The following is a 20,648-nucleotide window of genomic DNA, read 5'->3' as shown; positions in this document are numbered from 1 at the left end:
TCAATATTTTCCTCGTTCATGTCCTCATTTGTATGCATGCATGCGTACTGTATTTTTAGAGTTCTTACAGGGCTCAGTCTGATGTGTGGAACTGCGAAAGAAATTAATTTATAAACATTTATAAACCTCGTGCATCTTTTTTTTTATTCTGAAAAGTGCTTAAGTGATTTAAGACCATTACGGGTGAAACGTCTAATTAGGTTGTGTGGTCTTCTGAAAGCAACTTTTTTGAGGAATGATAAAAATTCCCAAAAATAAACGGTAAAGTCATTGCAGATATCTCCCCTAAGGACCAAGGTAAAATGGGCACACATCACTTCAGTCACCCAAGACAACTCTGTAGAGGAATGATCAATCGTTGGATCCTCGCCGAAAAGGTAAAAAAGGCCGCAAGTTGCCAAGCGAAACGAAACTCGGAGCACGTCGCGACGCGCAGCAACGAAGTCGCCATCCAGAGAGCGCCACCATCGGTTGATCATCAGCGCCAACGTGGGCAAATCAGGCAACACTGGGACGGCTAAAATCGGCAGCGCCACCGGCGTACACTTGCGAGATTACGTTATTACCAACTCCGAGCGTGTGTTGTCGCGCGCTACACTACCGACTGTTTTAAGAATTCATCAAATGTTCAATATACAAATGTGCATGTGTGTGTGTGTGGTTTTGTCGTTCTAGCATTAGGCAGTTTTGAGTGAGTGCCTTCCTCGATAGGTAGAGACAGCCCAAAACGGGAGCTAGTGAACAAAATTGAACGTCCTGATATTACGGTAAACCAAGGGCAGTTCTCTCTTTTTTTAGATTGTTTGAGCGTGCTTAAAGATAACAAAAGCGAAAACTTCGTCGAGCTTCCCTTCTCTACAAAAGCGGAACTATAAGCGCCCCCCCTCCCTCTCCCCCTATCCCTCTGACCCTTACCCACCCTTTTTTTACAACCCCTCCAAAGAAATGTCGACACGAAAATGGTTGCCGCCGTCGAAGAAACCGCCACTGCGCCTGCGCGCCTATGGCCTTGGCTGTAGAGTTCCGGGTAGCGGAGGGGTTTACTGGACCGTGTTTCCCCCTCCGCTAAGCCCCTCTGCTACCCGGAACTCTACAGCCAAGGCCATCGGCGCGCAGGCGCAGTGGCGGTTTCTTCGTAGAGGAGGGGGAAACACGGTCTACTAAAACTCCCTACGGCCTACTAAACTCGGGAACGGAATGAGCGGCGAAGTGCGCAGCAGCGCGAATGGTTTCGTAACCGCCGCGAGGCCGCTATCGCCTAAAGTTCCACTGCGTCGACCAGTTCATATTCCCTTGAGAAAGAAAAGCAGATCGTTCGCCTGGAAAAGCCACCGCCGAGAACAGAAGCTACAGCTCCGCTGCTCTTCCTTCTTCACCAAAGTAGAAAAGGCTGAAAGTTTTTCCAAGTGAACTTTTCCTGGCCTAATTTTGGTGATCAGCTTGTTTCCAGTCTCCTCGTCGCCGTGTTGAAGACGATTATGGTGTCCGAGGAATGTTTTTTTTGTGCAAGCTGGCTGTAGTTTGGCCGGTGTCATAAGTAGTTGCTCGTCGCCAGCTGATGCTCGTTCTTGTCGATTAAATACACTCGTCACTTTTACATAGAACAGAAATAGACGCCACATGGATAACCTTTCTTCGTAGGGTAAGTAGATTGTTTTCAATTATTTCTTGAGTAGACTGTTAGAACTGTATGGACACGGGTCGAAATAGAGCAAACATGTTGGGCAGCTACGCGATCACGCTAAAGGGGCAAACGGCAGTCCGTTCTGCAATCGACGAAGCGGAGAAAGCGCTCAGTCCGGTTTTCGGTAACTACACCCAAACATCCACAAAACGTCGTTCGATCAAGATGTATTCGCAGAGCAGGCTCCCTGCTCTGCGAAGTGCGCAGCAGCGCACTTCGCAGTGAGAGTGTTAAAGGGGCCCTGAAAGGACTTTTTTACTGGTTTTCAATTTGCACCGAACCTTAGCGTACTGAACGTACTAACTTAATGAAACTTTTCTTTTCTCGAATTTCGCTTTATTGTAGAAGTTATAGGTAGGGTTCGGCGTTTTCGGTTTAAACCGATAAAAACCGATAAAAGTACGCCGAATCCATTTTCGGAAATTCGGTTTCAACCGAAAAAGGTCAGTTTTTAGGCTCGGCATTTTCGATTTAAACCGATAAAAATACGTCGCATTCATTTTCTAAAATTCAGTTTTAACCGGAAAAGCTCACTTTGACCTTCCAGTCGTACCGCAGAGCTGTGGCGAAAAGATGGAACGACAGTGTCTATCGAAATGTGCCCGAATTTATGGGATACACGGATGCCATCAAGACGTTTTGGTTTGAATGTGCCGCATCATCGATCCGAACATGAAGTCTGAAGTGCCCCCTGACTCCCCATATACAAGCGTGTTTTTTAACTCGTTGTAAAGAAGACTGACTTGATTCAAGCTCTGCATGTTATGTTGTGCTTCAATACGTCGCACCGTGTCTCTTTTGATGGTCACAATTGGTTGATGGGCCAATTTTGGCTCAGGCAGCTCTTCATATCCTCAGCCTGCCAGTGTCCAGTGTTAGCGTTGTGAGGGCATTCTCGAAGCTCAGGGTTATATTAACAGAGAAGAAAGAGTGAGGATCAACGAGAACTTGGGAATGTACATGTGTGTGTACTATAATAATATCAGGTAATCCTGACGTACAGACGGTAAAGTTCCATTTTTTTTTTTGGAAATAGGCTTTATATCTGACTTGTCTGTACTTCTGTTTTCTTTTTGTTTCTTTTACAGTTGCACACGTATGCCAAATAAAGTGTCCATTTCTTTTGAATGATCAAAAATATCAGAGCTACAAGAATCATCTGATCCGGTGACCGTTGGTGTTTATTGTATATTCCCTGAAAAGCGCCGATAAAATTTTGTGGGCATAAATATACGCCGAAAAAAAAAAACGAAAATTGAATTTTAAAGTAGACACCGAAAAAAGTACGCCGAATTTTGAAAAAAAAAATAGAAACCGAAAACGCGGAACCCTAGTTATAGGCAAATTAAAAGTACAAAAAACAAGCAAAAAAATAACCTCCTTCATGACGTCCTTGGTTGCGTGAGTGGCCGGGAACTAGAGCAGGGGTACTGAGCTAAGCGTGCGCTCAAAGGCTGCCGCACTCCGTGTCTACGGCTCGAGAGGGCGCCACTAAAGCATATTCTGGATGGGCTGTATGAAGCGGGAAGCCAGGGCGGCTCGCAATGCATTTGCTGCGCGATAAAACACTAATTCGGCATGACACTTCGTTGGCCACAAACGACAGCAAACACGAGGTAAAGATCAGTTCAGAACGGGAGCCACTTCGCGCTGCCATACCGCCAAAGAGCCAAACCGCAAGCCAAAGCTGCTCGCCGAAGGCCGTCGGAACGCTCGGAACCGGTCGGATCCTCGACTGTAGCGCCGGCGCGTACATCCGGGACCTTTCTACGCTCGCCGTTCGTTGGTGCCTGATCCCACTACACGTTTCTAGTATGCGCCGCCTTTTCCACCGCTTCGTGGCGGGTATGTCGACGGGTAATTTCGTGTTTCCGTACCTTATAAACTGCTTTTGTTTCTTTTCTTATCTAAAATACTGAAGAAAAACTACGTTTATAAATAATTGAAACTTTAAGATTCAAAAATCACTCTCTCCCAGCGGCGTAGACTTTCCACTTTCCCGGGGGCGGGGGGGGGGGGGGGGGGGGGGGGGGAGGGGATGATTTTCCGCGCAATTTGTTTTTACACCGGCAACTATCAGTAGTTTATTTTTAGGTACAATTTAGAGCGTATGTATATCGCCATATGTCCGTCACTGTGTGCGTTATTTTGTTTACATGCCACTACTAGACGCTCGTTATATGGCACGTAAACAGCGTCTCGGTAAGGATCATAACCCGGGGGAAAAAGGGGGGGTTGTGCCCCCCCTCCCCTAGGATGTCAACAGGAGGGGGGGGGGGGGGCACGAGCCCCGATGCCCCCCGTAGTCTAAGCCTATGCTCTCTCCCCTCTTCGTTGACAATGTTAATACAGTTGCACTTGTCAATCTTATCTCATTCCCCATATACAATAGTGAACAAAAAGATATGATATTTTGTTTCTTTTACAGAAGTATTGCTCGACGTCTAGTGAATAGCCAATTATATTTTGTTTTGATATGGTGCACCATAATGCAGCCTCTTTAGCCACTAGGGGTCGGGTTTCAACCCCTGGTGGTTAAAAAACGGCTGAACAACCGACCCCTTGTGCCAACATTGACGATTTCCTGAATTCCATGCACCGTCGGTGCCAACCGGTGATCGATGCAAAGGGTTTCCCTACAAAGTACTGATTAGCTTAGGTTTATACCGAGACATAAGGTTTTACGCGGTGTCCTATTTTGTCACAAGAGCCAGATTATTGACGACGTCCTCTTGCACTGCTGTTACCAGGTTTTCAATAAATATCGATTACAAAAAATTGATTCATATTTAAGTAAGCATCGGTTTCCACTCTATAAATACGTTAATGTAGTGTTCCATTACAGTTTTCATATCTGCAGTGCGCAAAAAAAGAAAGACCCCCCCCCCCCCCCCCCCCCCCCCGCCGAAACAAAATCCGGGCTATGTGCCTACACTTTTGTTTCTGTCTTGTTCCCGAGCGCGAGTACGAGTTGTTAAGTCATTGGGAAAAAATCTACAAACGTACGAAGTCGTCCGTAATAAACACATTAATTGAAAAAAAAAAATAAAGTGTACTCGTCGATCGCGTTGGGTAGAGGAACAACAAACGCTGAGCGCGTCTAGCGCCCGCGTTCAGACAGCAAACATAGCTTAGAGCGGGCAGAAGCGGAAGCAAGGCAGGCCACCAAAAACGTTTCTCCTGCTTGCCGATAAATGGCGCCCAATATTTGCCGAAAAGGCCCATTGCTGCATTGAAACTCGAGCCGTAAGTGACGTGCATAATTGCGTTCTGATCTGAGGTTAGTACGTCATTTTTAAATCCGCCTCACCGATACACCACGTCAGCGGCGGCGGTGGCGGTGCAAGACGCTAGTATCAAATCGAATAGCGCTGCATCATTCGTAGCTTTCACAGCGCAAGACAAAAGAACCAGGAGAACCGTTTCTGTTAACATGCAGCATGTTGAAGCTGCGAATGACACTGCGTTATTTGGTATACCAGATGCGATGCATGTCTCGTTCGAATCGCAGCGCTATTCGATTCGGTCCGCACACCCCTACAATGATCTGCTAAAAATTGAGAGCCAATCAGCAAATGGAGCATACACGGAATACGAAACTAACCCATTGATTGGCGCAACAGGTCACGTGGCCCTTCTAGGCGGCACTCCGCCATCTCGCGAACACATTGCGAGGGACAGCACTTCAACTGACGAAGTTTGCAGGAACAGTTGGCCTTTCGCACGTCCGCACAAACTCCGAAATGGCGTCGCGGAGCGTCCGCAAACAAGTCGTGACGACCACGACGACGGCGCCGTCGTCCCAGTACGTTTCGCAGCAAGACGACGCGGACAGCCCGGCGAACCCGGTGTCGCCTCGGACATCTCGCTCGTCGGACACCAACGCCGGCGGGAGCCGCGAACGCTCGCGCTCGCCGCTCTCGGCGTCCAGGGTTTCGAGGATTCAGGAGAAGAACGAGCTGGCCCACCTCAACGGCCGGCTGAATGCGTACATCGACCGCGTGCGTCACCTAGAGTCGGAAAACAGCAAGCTGACCAAACAGATGACGAGCGAGGAGACCCGCACCCGGGAAGTCGTCAGCGTTAAAATCATGTACGAGCGTGAGCCTGTCGACGCACGCCGCACCATCAACCTGACCGCAAACGAGAGGGCCAAACTGCAGCTCGACGCCAAGAAGTGGCAGACAGAGGCAGAGACCCTGCAAACGAAGTAAGTAGCCAGCCCATATTTCTTTTGCTTGAGGCTATTTCTAAACCATGCGACTTCGGCGAGCGGCTGTGGCTCGCGGTCTTTCGTTGTCTGGCTTCTAGGCGTCCGTCGCTCGAGCTGTCTTTTCGAAGCGGGGCGGTTTGTGTGACCGCGAAATCTTTGACCGGCTTCGTGAGCCTTGGAGGCACAGTCATGACAAGCTAGCTAGTTAAAGCTAGACATGATAGAACTTTAAAGCAACTAGAGAAAAAAAAAGAAAAAAGAGCGGGGCATAAACGATTTGTCACAACTTGTCGTGTTCTCCTCCCGCCCCCTCCCCCTTTTCTTTTTTTTTTTGTTCATCGCGGGTTCTGTGTAATTGCTTCTTCGAAGCCGCTTTTGAGCCGAGTACAAAAGCTGTGATGACCTGACAGCTTTTACCTTGAAAAGAATCCGTTGTAGCCCACACACCTCGGGTAGTGTCAGTTACAAACGGAATGAAAGGAAGCGTACCAGCTCCACTTAAAAGTGCAGGTTTCATTGATGATTCAGTCGGCCGGCTGTTGAATGACGGTTTTGCCGACCTTGACTGATAGGTGGCGGTGGTTCGACCGGATATGGTGTCAGTGTCATTTCCGCGACGCCTCTTTTCAGCGTAGCACGTTCCTTTTTCTTTTCTTGTGTGTTTGTCTACGTTTCGCAATGCGCGCAAAGAACATAATAGTGGTAGCTCTAGGTTTATTTCTACATTTTTATTTATTTCCATCCTTACGTAGCAGCCACGATTGCGAAATGGCTAGACTGGCTAGCAGTTTTGAGATGAACTTCTCCGGAGCAATGTCCGTGTGAAGTGGGTGGAATTCCTACTTGTCGGAAAACTCAAATTGTACATGACACATTGCATACTGCATACAGAAGAGTAATAAAAGAAGCTATTATCTGGACTTGTGTAAGGTCCGCATCGGCACTTCTCTTTGTGCTATATATCACAAGGCATTCCTTTTGTTAACAGTTAGCGATAAGTTATCTGCGTGGGTAAGGTTATTCCTACACTGGCCGTGAAGCGGTTATGGTGTCTTCGATCGTTTGCTCGGCCTACGAGTCTGCCAGCCTCTTTCGTAACCAAGGAAAACAAATTCAAAACCTGTTGCTCGATCTATGGAAACCAGTTTTGGGAGGTTCCAACAATGATTCTTTGTCCTTTTTTTATTAAGTTTCTGACCTTTGTTTTACTCTAGCTCTGACCTTTCGAACACCTGCGCTCTACCAGCTTACAAACGGGTTTGTTGATTCCTTGCCATTGCATCTGCCCCTAACAAAGACAGATGTGGCAAATGCAGTAGAGGGCTGATCTTTCAATGGTCTTTCAGAATTCATTTGTAGTGTTCCAGTTCTGTTTGTAATGAAGCATGTAAGTGTACTCGTACTAGGCTCTCTAATTAACATTGTGATTTCACCCAAAAAGTTTTGTCGTGCACAACATTAGAGTAGTGAATTATTACCCAAAATAAAAAAAAAAAACAAATATGAGGGAGATTGAACAGCCCCCTCCCAACGTTTTTATCCTCTCTTATATTTCCCTAATCTTCCTTGGTGTCCTTGCCCTGGTTCTTGCTACAGCTCTCATTGGACAACTTCAGGGTGTCTAGCGACCGGGAATTGTCGGGGAAATTTTAGTTACTAGGAAAAATCGGTGACTTGTCAGGGATATTGTAAAAACGCTAGCCCAGTCAGAGAAAATGTGCCGGAAATGCCATCGAGTATCTTGAGCATAGACTTGAGGACTTGGGGGAAGAAAAATAGGCAATGGATTCTGCTTAGAGCGGAGCGCGGGCTCTGCTCACCCCATGTAGAGTGCTACCCGATGCAAAGGGAACAGCCGACAAATCCAAGCCTTGGATTGAACTGAGGGCACGAAACTGGGCTAGATCCAGTTAGAGCTGCTAGATTTAGTAACAAATGGGGAAGCCGCGGACCCCAATTCAATCTAAGCCGAAAGTATCCGAAAGTGTGCATCTGGCGGCTATGCCGTCATGCTGCCGTTCGGTTATTTATGTGTGTGGTTGAGCGTCGTGCTTTCATCGTGTTTCCGGAAGTGGCCCCTTCACTGACGATGTCGGCGGCAAGAAAGTGCTCGTTGCTATTGCATTTTATTGGGTATACATAATAAACTTTCAGTTGTTTTGGTATTTATTTTCTTTTTAAAATGAGCCCTATTGATCTGAAGCGAAACTGAGACAAACACGATTGAGTGCTCATTGGACTAGCTTTGGGTTGTGTACTGTGGTCACCTATCCATCGGTTTTTATCGCATAACATGACCGATTTCAGATTAATACTCTTTGGAAGTGATGCCCGCTATCCAGAGCCATCTTTAACCGTGTGTTTGAGGAAATGCCGACAATCCTGCGAGCAGCCACTTCTCGTAGTTGGAGTAGGTCTGGTCACGCAAACAATTTCAAGCCTTCAGTCTAGTTATACGCAGTTGATTGGCACTCAAGGCCCGTTCACACACTTGCGCTTGACTTGGACCGACTGAGACAAGACCGGGTTTTAATTAAGCCTCTTGAAACGGCTTACGACCGGATGCGCAGCAATGCAGCCGATCGTTAGCCGTCGGAAAAGGCTTGAAAACCGGTCTTGTCGGACTCAAGCGCAAGTGTGTGAACGGGCCTTCACACATAAATGTGCAAAGCAGCCTTTTGCCTAACATCGTTCACTGACGGGCATTTGCTTGCAACTTTTTAACCCCGTCAGACTCGCCAAACGAAAACGCGAGTGGTCCGCAGCTGAGCAACAGGTCACATCGCTCGAATCTCAAAACGTTGACCTCCAGGGACGTCTGAATCAGGCCCTTGCACAACTCAAGGTAAGGAAACCGGCCAAACGCTTGTTTTTACGTTAACCGTCGTTTGTCTGCGTGGTCGGCTTGCTGAGTTTTCCGACGGCTTACTTTTCGTTGTGGTGGGAGGACCTTAGTCGCTCGTGTTGACATTGGTCACACGGTAGCATCGTTGTGGTAGAAAATGTCTGGGCAGAGTGCAGCTGTTGATTTGATGCAGTAGTGTGGAGTGGAGGAAGTAAATGATGTAACACCGTACCCCTCCTCAAGGAGTGAAAGGAGTAATTACTCTGGTAACATCCCCCTCCCTCGATATGGAGTAGAGCAGTAAGTAGTGTAGTAACATCCCCACTTCACTATCACCTCTACTGTGTAAGAGTGGGGCCGCTCATTGAGGTAGGAACTGTGTATTAGTGCTATTGCACGCTCGTTGCCTTGAACAAAGTATCTAAACCAAGCTATCTTTTTTTATGGTCTTAGTTTTCTAGCGTAAGCTATGTGACAGTATGTGCATGGATGTATATATTCCTCTTTCTGAGATCTTCTTTGCAAATTACAAAGCTACGTGTAGAAAAATTTTCAGTTTTCTGGACTCCTGGTTGTGCAGACATAGATATTGTACATTTCAAGAAAGGCGAAGTCTAACTGGAACTTTTAAATAAGAGTACAGTTGCTGACCAGGTGGAAACGGCAGCACTCGTCTTGGTTGGTGACCACAGTCTGTGCGATATCCACGGTCCAGAACGGATGCAAAGCCCTTTAATTTTGTTTTGTTGGTCCACTTTTTAGGATCCGGAGGCAGAGCGGGACGCGATGGCGAAGGAGCTTGAGAAGCTCCGCAAAAAGCTGGAGGCGGAGATTCTGCGGGACGTCGAACTGCGGAACAGGGCCAAGACCCTCTCCGAAGACCTCGATTTCCGGAAGTCCCTCTACGAGAAGGTGAGCATCAGAATGAAACGTCGCAGAGTAAGCGTGCTTCCCTAGGACCTTTCTAGAATTTCCGGACAATGGGGAGCATGTGAACCCGCAAAAGCTCTTAAAATTTCGTTGCATGTGAATTTAAAAAATTCAGTCTGATCGGCAACTGCGTAAATTTAGTAGGCAAAGTATGCAAAAAACTGTATTTTCAAAAGCGTTCTGCTTTCTAATGTTAGTGATGTGATGCCATAAAATCCTGTGAAGATACCCTCCTTCCGACGGGTAGCCCATTCAATTTTTCTAGCTAAATATTAACAGTGGAAAAACTCCATCGACCGCACGCGGATCGCGCGGTCGATGCGATTTCCGTTGACAAGAATCTCATCAACTGCGCGATCCGTGGGATTGGTACGTGTTGCAAGCGCATTTGTAGTGCGTTTCTTCGTTTTTTGTCTGCAATATGCAGAGAAAAACACAAAAGACAAGTGTTCGTCACGACACCGGTTTCCGTGACGGGCAAGTTTGTATCAGACTACTGCATGGTCATTGCAATATGAAACTCAAATCCGCTGCATCCACAATCTACGCCAGTGGTTCTCAAATGGGGGTCCGCGGACCCTTTGGGGTCCGCGAAGTCATCCTAGTGGTCCGCGAAGCCCTGCCTCCTGGCGATAAAAGTTGTCTTTTTTTAGATTAAGAATAAACCTTCCATTTTTTGGGTACGTTTTCTCGTGTATACGTCAATAAGAGAAGTCCACTTCACACTAGCCCTTAGTTACATTCATTTATTATAGTTACATCTATTTATTAAATCACTATCATAATTATTCAATAACTTTTCCTTCCCATCGCCGCGAATGGGGTCCTCCATCATATCCGCCGATCCACAAGGGGTCCGCGAAACATCAGTTGTTGAGAACCACTGATCTACGGTATCCTTTCCCGTGACAGAAAGTTTGTAGCGAATTCTCGCGTTTTTATTGCATCGTGAAACGCAAACTTGCCACACCCGTGATTCGTGGTGACGCTTTCCGAGTAGCATGTTTTATAGTCCTGGTGTTCGTCGCTAACTTGATAAAATTGCTGTGGCATCCCCAAGATAGCCCACCCCATCTTTCCACAAGTTGTCTCTATTTTGGGTGAACGTTCACGAGGAATTTCTTGGTACTTGATGTATCGGGCAGAGTGGTTCACAAATTAATCGAAGATGCCTTAATTAAACGGGCGAAAGAACAATGCGTTCCATCGGCCGTTCATTCGTACCCAGCTTGTATGCGCTCAGTTTGCTGGACCACTGAGCGCATACTAGTTCAGTGAAAACACTATCATCGTACCGCGGTACAATTTCGGTTTTTCCCGTGAGTCAAGATTCGCATCTCAGCATAAATATTAACAATTTTTTTTTTTTACAAAAGTTTTTGAGACATGTCTGTCCAAACCAGGTAGAAAAGAAAACTGCCTAGGTTTAGTGTCCCTTCAAAGAAGTACTCTGGCAATTTTTTTTTAGCTACCCTAAGTAACTATTTTTGCAATCGCTGGCCTCTACCCTTTCCGGCATGCTATTCAGTGTTGCGAAATTCAGAAAAATTGACTGCATCTCCACGTGGTGAATGATATTGATTGGGGTGAAGCTCTGCTGGGTGCTGATGATATTGATTTTATTGTTCATAGGTAGTGCTGATGGTGCTGATATTTTTTTTATTGCTCATAGTGCTGAGTTGCGGGTTGCGTTTCGACTTCATTGTTACTGCTTTATGGTCGGTGAAATGCGGAGCTAGTGGTTCTTCTAGCAGATCAGCTTGGATCCGCTAGAAGCCGTGGGAACGCATCTCCACCGCTTAGGTCAACGGTCCATGTCAGAAAGAGAATATATGGTATGGAACGTAGTTATATACACATTTGAGCATTTCACCGCAGCGCCCTCTCGTCTATAAACGTTGAGCCGATGCATGCAAAGTTTAACGCGATTATATACGCATCTGACCGCAGCGCCCTCCTGTATTGACGTTGAGCTGCTGCATGCAACGTTTCATCCATGACAAACCCCAGCTCTTGTGTTACTACCACATCTCAGAGCCCCCTACTCGTCCCGCAGTCGTGGCCGAGTGGTTAAGGCGATGGGCTAGAAATCCATTGGGGTCTCCCCACACACACTCAAATCCTGTCGACTGCGCAAACATTGTTTTCTTTTTATGTGAGCACAGACGCCGTCCGGACGGACGGACGGAGAAGGCTAGACCCCAAGGAGCTTCGCCCCTAATAGCTATTGTGAAATCGGCAAATGAAAATGGCTCTAAAACCAAGATTCAAATATACCCTCGCTTTACAATGCCGCGACATTAGGGGAAAAGCAGGCTTGCAGGTTGAGCGGGCAGTCTAGGAATTGACTGTGCCCAGCGTTCGTTCTGTGCTGCTGGGCAAGGACTGGAGCCCACTTCCAAAGCATTCATTTGACACCATGAAACTAATCTGTTGGCTAATACTTCGCAGCGCACAACAGACAACACACCATCAAAACAGATACACACAAAGAAACAACACTCACGCAGCGCTGACTGTCAACTCTCGGATATATTAATCTTCGTTCTTATCTTTCACCCTTACGCACTAAAAAAGTTGGGCAGACGGGGCGCTGTCTCAATGACAGGCTCCGGGAACATAACTGCAACGCCATTAACGCTAACTCAGGCCATCTGGGCATTCATTGTAGAGATTGTGGATGTTCCCCCCTTCTGGGCAATTGCACAGTACTGGGACGAAGCAACAACAAACTAACTCGAGAAATCATCGAAGCCGCGAGCATAGACCTGCTAGACGGAGTATGCGTTAGTACCCCCCCCGCAGGGGGCACCTGTGAAAGCAGGTGTTTGGAGAGTGGCGTCTCCACGGACCCCGAGCCATGCGGGTTCGCCCGCCCACGTCTGGCTGTGCGTGGCTTTCCCGTGTCTGGGGAAAAGGGCATCCTGGTGGTTGAGCCGAGCCCGGGGTAGGTTTGGACCCTTCGGGGCCCCCCGGGCGAGGCAATACACCACTTCGGCCCCCGCTTCTCATAGACGGGAGTCCTGGTAAGGCCCGGCCAGGATGATTCAGTCTAGTCGCCACTTCTACTATCCCCTCTCTACTTTCACCCTTGTCTTCTCCTCCTTTTCACTCTTCTCATTTCTCTTCTTTCCTTTTTCAACTTCTCTGGCGGCAAGGGCTAACCTTGGGTGGCGACAGACCCCTTGTCCAGAACCACACTTGGGTATAGTTCCTGGGCAGTGCTAATAGCATAACGTTTCCAGCAAAGCCCTTTTTGTTATGGTGCGTTATCTATTCCCTTGTTGGGCTCCGTGGTGGGCGGCACACCACAGGTTCCGAACAAACTTCGCCTCTTATGGCAACCCCCCAAACCAAAACCCCCAGTTCTGGACGTGCCGCTAAGAGGCATCGTCCCGAACGAACTGTCATAGTAAAAGATAAAGATGATGAAACATTTTCCAGATTCATGGTGATTCACTCCGAGGTCCCTGACAAACCTCTCTCTAAGATGTCACCGTTTCTTGTAGCGAAGGTTCTTGACAGCCAGATTGGTGCTGATTACAAGGCAAAGAAACTGCATTCTGGTGATCTTCTTGTAGAAGTTGCCAAAAAGTCCCAGAGCATTACGCTTCTGAAATTGACATCCCTAGGTGACATACAGGTAACAGTGAGCACACATAGAACCCTCAACACCATTCGAGGGGTGATTTCAGAAGATGATCTTCTTTCCAGTAGTGAAGATGAGATCTTGGAAGGCCTGCGGGCATCTAGAGTAGTGGCGGTCAAACGCATTATGACGAGGCGTGACGGTGCAGAGGTGAGAACGAAACACCTTATCCTGACGTTCGAACGTCACACGCTTCCTGCACTCGTCAAAGCTGGCTACTTGAACTGTCGTGTCAGACCGTACGTCCCGAACCCACAGCGATGCTTCCGTTGCCAGCGTTTTGGTCACGGGTCGCGCAGCTGTCGGGGGAGGGAGACATGTGCAAAGTGTGGGAGCCACGACCATGTGGCCGACGTCTGTGAAGATCCAGTTGCCTGCGCGAACTGCAAGGGTTCTCACCCTGCTTACTCTCGGTCCTGCCCGCTGTGGCGACAAGAAAAGGAGATCCTTACCTTACGAGCCAAAGAGAACCTATCGTACCCTGAAGCAAAACAAAGGTTTTCCTTCATTTCTAAAGGTACCTACTCCGACGCAGTGCGCAGGGGCCCTGCACTACGTACGGAGTCCAGGGCTACTCAGTTCTCTCTTGAGGACTTGGCAGGCCCCTCTCAGGCCCCGAAACAACCTGCGGGGAAGCAGGGTGCCCCAGGTAACGCTGGGAGCACACAGACTCCCCAGTCGATTCAGGCACGACCTCCGGCTGACCGGCAGCCTCGTGCCAGTAGCTCTTCTCAAGGTGGAGAGCGAGGCCGTCGTTCAAATCCCTCGGAGGCGGCCCGCCTTGTTTCGGAGCAACAGGGCCCACCTGCTGCTCCATCAACGTCAAAAGACGAAAGTGTGAATGTGGGAGGGTCTCGGCCTGGTACGTCGAAGACTTCTTCGGCGGGGTCTGGCCGTGGCCGGAAACTCGTGGTCCAGGTCTCCGACCACGTCGGAACTGGCAAACCTGCGTCCAAGGTTCAGGATGCAGAGGGAGCTGTTGACATTGCCGACTCTTCAGCTCCTTCCTCGGATCAGGAGGACATGGAATGGCAAACCGCTCAATCAAAACAAAAAGGAAAAAAGCCGGTGGTTCCTCCTTAGTGTGTAGCACATGTAGGATTGCTTTAATTCAGTTATGAAATCTTTTATCCTTTAAAATGGGCTCTGTAATTCTTCAGTGGAACTGCCGAGGCTTATTCGCTAACCTTACAGATGTTGAGTTCCTTTTAGAAGAGTATAAGGCATCTGCCTTATGCTTGCAGGAAACACACTTGAATACATCTCATACTAACTTTCTGAGACGCTACAGTGTGTTTCGTAAAGACCGCCCTAGCACGTCCATTTCTTGTGGCGGCGTTGCGGTGGTGCTTCCAAAACATATTCCTTGTGCAGAGGTTCCGCTTCAAACGCCACTCGAAGCTATCGCTGTTCGTCTCTTGTTGCATAAAGCCATAACTGTATGTTCAGTGTATTTTCCACCTTCTCTTTCTCTGAAGCGACAAGATCTCGACTCTCTTTTAAGCCAGCTTCCAGAGCCCTTTCTTTTACTCGGTGATTTTAACGCACATAGTACCCTCTGGGGAAGTGATCATACAGATACACGTGGAAAGATAATCGAATCTATATTATTTTCACAGTCATTATGCATTTTTAATACTGGCCATCCTACATATTTTAGTCCTTCATCCTTGTCATCTACATGCATCGATCTTTCTATTGGCAGTGCAAATCTGCTACCCGATTTTTCATGGACTGTTGATCAGAATCCCCATGGAAGTGACCACTTCCCCATTATTTTAAAATGTAACGACACTCCGCAGTCCTCACCTACGCGCCATCCACGCTGGAAGTTTGAAAAAGCAGACTGGAGCCTTTTTAAGCAGTCGTCACTCCTTGCCTGTTCTCGCCTCGATCAGCTTTCGATTGATGAGCTGAGCCATCTTTTAACATCCCATATCCTCACTGCAGCGTCACTCTCAATCCCTCGGTCATCTGGACAGCTCCCTAGACGACCGAAGCCATGGTGGAATGAAGACTGTAAAGAGAGTCGCAAACAGCAAAACAAAGCTTGGAGTGTTCTAAGACGTTATCCAACTCGGGATAACCTGATATCTTTCCGAAAAATGAAAGCTCGTGCTAGGTACATTCGTCGGAAAGCGAAACGCGAGAGCTGGCAAAAATATGCGTCCTCTATCAATAGTAGTACTTCTTCCAAGGAAGTATGGGACAGGATTCATAAAGTAAATGGCTCATATCATGCTTTCACTATTCCACTTCTTTCCAGAAATGGGAAATGCCCAAGCAATCTTGAAGAGCAGGGCAACATCCTTGGCGAGCATTTTGAATTCATTTCCAGCTCGCAGCATTACTCGCCTGCTTTTCTGCAACATAAAAGGAAAGCTGAAAGTATGGTACTGAAAACATCCGGTGGTGAACGCGAAGCTTATAATGCCCCCTTTACTTTACACGAACTGAACATAGTGCTCCAAAACTCTAAGTCATCGGCTCCTGGTCCAGATGGTATTCATTATTATATGCTTCAACATCTCCATCCTTCCACACTTGATATTGTTTTATACCTTTTTAATCGTATTTGGTTTGAGGGCTACTTTCCATTGGACTGGAGAATGGCAACAGTCATACCCATACTCAAGCCCGGTAAGGATCCATCCTGTGCGGCTAGTTATAGGCCTATCGCTTTGACTAGCTGTTTTGGAAAGACTCTTGAACGAATAATTAATAGAAGATTGATGTATTTCCTTGAATTAAATAGACATCTAGATGTGAACCAGTGCGGCTATCGTTCGTCTCGGTCCACTCTTGACCATTTAGTAAGGCTGGAGACAGTCGTGCGTGAGGCCTTCGTTCATAGACAACATTGCCTATCTGTATTTTTTGACCTCGAAAAAGCCTACGATACAGCCTGGCGTTTTGGTACACTGAGGGACTTGTATGATATGGGTATCCGTGGTCGAATGCTTCGTACCATTGAGAGCTACCTCAGCAGGCGCACCTTTCGTGTTCAGATAGGAACAGCTTTATCTAAAGTGTTTGTCCAGGAAAATGGCGTTCCTCAGGGAGGCGTTCTTAGTGTCACTTTGTTTATTGTCAAAATTAACTCCCTTGCATTGGCTATCCCCCCATCGGTGCAATATTCACTCTACGTAGACGACCTTCAGATCTCTGTGTCGTCTTGCAATCTGTCACTGTGTGAGCGACGAATTCAGCTAACTATCAATAAGCTATCAACCTGGGCCAATCAAAATGGGTTTAAGTTTTCCTCAGATAAAACAGTTTGTGTGTGCTTTTCTCGGAAACGCGGACTACTTCCAGAACCTGTTCTTACACTAAACAATTCCACAGTTTCTGTGAAGCCTGAGCACAAGTTTCTGGGTCTTACATTTGACAGCAAACTAACCTTTGGTGCCCATATTAAGAATCTAAGATTAAAAGCTCACAAATCACTTAATATTCTTAAAGTCCTGTCCCACCGATCTTGGGGTTCTGACCGGACGTGCCTTTTGAGGATATATCGCTCGATAGTGCGATCACGACTGGACTATGGCAGTATTGTTTACGGTTCAGCTAGGCCTTCCATTCTAAAAATGCTCGACCCTATTCATCATCTTGGGTTGCGATTAGCGACGGGTGCCTTTCGCACGTCTCCTGTGCCAAGTCTGTATGCAGAGGCCAACGAGCTGTCTCTTGAGAAGAGAAGATTTTCACTGGGCTTTATGTATTTCCTGAGAGTCAGGTCCATCTCTGATCACCCTGCGCGAATGGCCGTGGAAGACATGCGCTCTGAAAGGGTGTTTCAAAACAAAGCCACAATTGTGCCTCCCTTCTCTTTGAGATTGAAAAGGGCCAGTGAGAACATGGGACTCGATTGGAGGCCCCCAGTAGTGCAGTCTGCTGTTGCGGGAGCACCTTGGGAGCACCCTGTCATTAAGTGTGACCTTTCACTCACGCGATACAAGAAAGCTGACACTCCTAATGGTGTGTTTCTTCAGGAATTCTTAGCACTGCAAAGTCAGTATTCCGAATATGGAAGCTTCTACACAGATGGTACAAAGACGGAATCTGCTGCTGGGTGTTCCATGATTGGCCCAACAGTTCAACTTGTTAGGCGAATCAACTCCTCTGCTTCTATTTTTACTGCAGAGCTCTATGGTCTGCTTCTTACTATAGGCTTCATACTTGATAAAAAACTCTCTCGCTCCATCGTATACACTGACTCCCTCAGTGCATTGCATGCACTGTCTTCATTAACACCCCTCAAGCACTTCTTGCTCCTTGAACTGCGAAATAAGGTTGTTGCTGCCTCAAGACAAGGATACGAAATTATTTTTTGCTGGATTCCCAGCCATGTGGGCATTCCAGGAAATGAGGCCGCAGATCGTGCAGCAAGTACTTGCGTAATGCGAACCGTTGACCTCCAGAACATTCCTTATGCAGACTACAAAGGCCTTCTCAGGCGTCACATTAAGTGCAAATGGCAGGCTGAATGGGACCAAGAAATCAGCAACAAGTTGCACATGATCAAACCTCTTTTGAGCGAATGGCAGAGTGCACGCCACCAGGAACGCTTTTTTGAGGTTGTACTTTGCCGGCTCAGGATTGGTCACACTCATCTGACTCATGGCTACCTCCTTCGTGGGGAAGATGCCCCCACTTGTGAGCAGTGTGACAATGCCTTAAGCATTCTTCATATTCTAGTTGAATGTCCTGCTTATCATGAAGAACGGCTTTTGTATTTTTCGCAACTGTATGAAGAACAAGTCCCACTACACCCAGCTCTGCTCTTAAGTGATGATTCACTTGTGACACATACTAATGTTTTCAAATTTTTAGATAGTATCGGCCTTCTACACCGATTGTAGCTTTCTTAATTTACAAATCATGCCCATCACCCTTTTACCTTTTGGTACCCCATTACCATCTTTTATCTGATCACTGGCTACTAAAGCCTCTTTTTTCTCTCCAAACCTTTTCCAGCAATAGTCCCGTTTTTGGCGCTCTATGGCCTTAGTAGCTTTTGCGCCATAAACACCAAATCAACCAACCAACCAACCAAGCGTTAGTACCCCGTCGATTAGCTTATCAAGAAAAGAGTTATATTATTTAGGAAAACCTCCTCAGTAATTTTACTGTAGTAGGACTAGATCTGATTTTCTTCCATTTCTTTCCATCTTTCTTTCCTATATTAACCTTTTATTTTTATTTTTATTTTTTATTTTTCTTTTTCTTTCGCTGTTCTTCCTTGGTTAACATTTAGTTCTTTTTTAGTGCGTAAGGGTGAAAGATAAGAACGAAGATTAATATATCCGAGAGTTGACAGTCAGCGCTGCGTGAGTGTTGTTTCTTTGTGTGTATCTGTTTTGATGGTGTGTTGTCTGTTGTGCGCTGCGAAGTATTAGCATGTTTAACCAACTCGCCCAAGCTGAAGTATTAATCTGTTGGGATTAGTCTACAGCCCAAAGAGCAAACCCCTGCCTTCCCCTGAGGTCACCTCTTTATTGTGGCCAGTAGACTCGCTTTGAAAGACAAGGTGAGGATCACAATTGTAAGTTCAATAGCGGAATTTTTTTTTTATTTTGGCACAATATTTGGGTTACTTTTTCAGCGATCTTTTTGGCGTGTTTAACGAATTTACAGGCAAATATGGCACTACGACGAAAATGCCAGAGGACATCAAGGGAACGACATCCATGCCCCCCCCCCCCCCCCTAAACCTTCCCTTGCCCTGGCGTGGGTGCCATTGCCCAATGCAGGAGCTCCAGGAGGTGCGCGTGGCCAAGCAGACGGAGATCACGGAGATCGACGGGTGGCTGAAGGAGGGCTACGAGCTGCGCCTGGCGGACACGCTGATGACGCTGCGAGAACAGTACGAGTCGCAGATGCAGCTGGACCGGCAGAAAACGCAGGACATCTACGAGAACAAGATGCGTGACCTTCAGAGACTTCTCGATCAGAGCTCCAGCGACAGCTCCAGCAAGATGGAGGAGATGCGGGCGTACATGTCGCGCCTCGAGGGACTCAACTCCAAGATCTCGGGGCTCGAGTGGCAGGTCAGGGACGTCTTCCTTTTTGTGCAGAATTCGTTGGGGTTAGGATGTTAAGAATAGATTTCGCAGGCTCTATTGTACAAACAGACCTGGGGTCACAGATTGCATCCAGCGCAAACTTCCAGCACAAAGAAATCGAAATCGATTTGCATTGAATTCTTCTTTAAATTGAGTTAGGTAATTGGCACGACACGGCATCACTTTCCACACTATGTTTGGCGGGAAGATGGACGTCGGGTCAAATCACGACAATCGTGCGACCTCAGTTTCTCTGCTGAATTTGGAGGAGAAATCTATGTTGCGTGTCGAAAATTTCTTCACATAAATTTACCGGGGAAATTTGCGTGCCACTCCTCCGCAACAGTTTCTCAAGAATTGTTTTCGTCGAGTTTATTGAGCGCGCTACACCTGGGAGTTAGAGCCATGTAGAGTTTCTAACAGAGAAACAAATTCTGTGTTGGAAACTCTGCATAGTTGTAGCTCTAAGGTGTACTGCACTCAACGATGTGGAGATGCGGAAAGCGTTATCAGCGGGTTAAGCAGATGAGCTGCACTCGTCCTGAACAGTTTGGGGACAACTCCGGGTTGACGGGTTAGGTTCCCTAGCCGGTCAATTGGGGGGGGGGGGGGGGGTAGTTGGCTGAACATCTAGACTTTGAGTTAACAAGCGCAAATGACTAAGAGAAGGGGACAGGACAGAGTGGTCACTTACAACTGTCGATATTATAGAGCGTGTTGAGAAAGACAAGGTGGAAGTGAAAAACAATAGAAAGTTCGAAATAAACTCTGAGCTGCTATTAAGACTAAATATCTAGCTTTAAAAATCGAAATAAACATTTTTTTAAGAATATACTTTAAGAAAAAGTTGTAATGGCATGAATACTGAGAGTAACATATCCCATGTCGGCGCGCTACAGTCCATGCCAGGCGTAATGAGCAGTTGATTCACTGTTGCCTTGAAGATAGACTTTCTAGCCGCACAGTGAATAAACTGCTCATGACGCCTGGCATGGACTGTAGCGCGCATTTTCTTCTTCTCCTCTGGGTGCCGACATGGGATATGGTGCTCTCGGCATCCATGTCATTACAACTAAATATTTTCTCTTAGTGGCAGCTGAGTGTTTATTTCTATCTTTCTCTTCTCCTTTTTCACTTCCACCTTGTTTTACTCTACATGCTCTATTAAATTGACAGTGTCAGTAAGCCCACCGTCCTGTCCCTTTCTTCTCAGTCGTTTGCGCTTTTTACTAAGTCTAGAGTTGAGCGATGCCCAACATTTT

General features: G+C 47.0%; 2 protein-coding genes across 2 annotated transcripts in view; both read left to right on the top strand.

Annotated features, from left to right (window-relative positions):
• LOC120836036 (lamin Dm0-like) overlaps positions 1–20,648 on the top strand; it is a 94,724-nt gene that overhangs the window by 58,842 nt on the left and 15,234 nt on the right. The gene's annotated exons all lie outside the window — the stretch shown is intronic.
• Positions 5,428–20,648, top strand: part of LOC115314009 (lamin Dm0-like) — a 29,465-nt gene continuing 14,244 nt past the window's right edge. The window contains exons 1-4 of the mRNA XM_040218385.2: positions 5,428–5,894; positions 8,631–8,742; positions 9,505–9,654; positions 19,075–19,371. Of these exons, the coding sequence (XP_040074319.1) occupies positions 5,428–5,894; positions 8,631–8,742; positions 9,505–9,654; positions 19,075–19,371 (1,026 nt within the window). The remainder of the gene's footprint in view (positions 5,895–8,630; positions 8,743–9,504; positions 9,655–19,074; positions 19,372–20,648) is intronic.

This window comes from Ixodes scapularis, unplaced genomic scaffold (assembly GCF_016920785.2).
Source record: "Ixodes scapularis isolate PalLabHiFi unplaced genomic scaffold, ASM1692078v2 ptg000137l_1___fragment_3__unscaffolded, whole genome shotgun sequence".
Classification (NCBI taxonomy): Eukaryota; Metazoa; Arthropoda; class Arachnida; order Ixodida; family Ixodidae; genus Ixodes; species Ixodes scapularis.
This window is presented reverse-complemented; position numbering and strand designations above follow the sequence as displayed.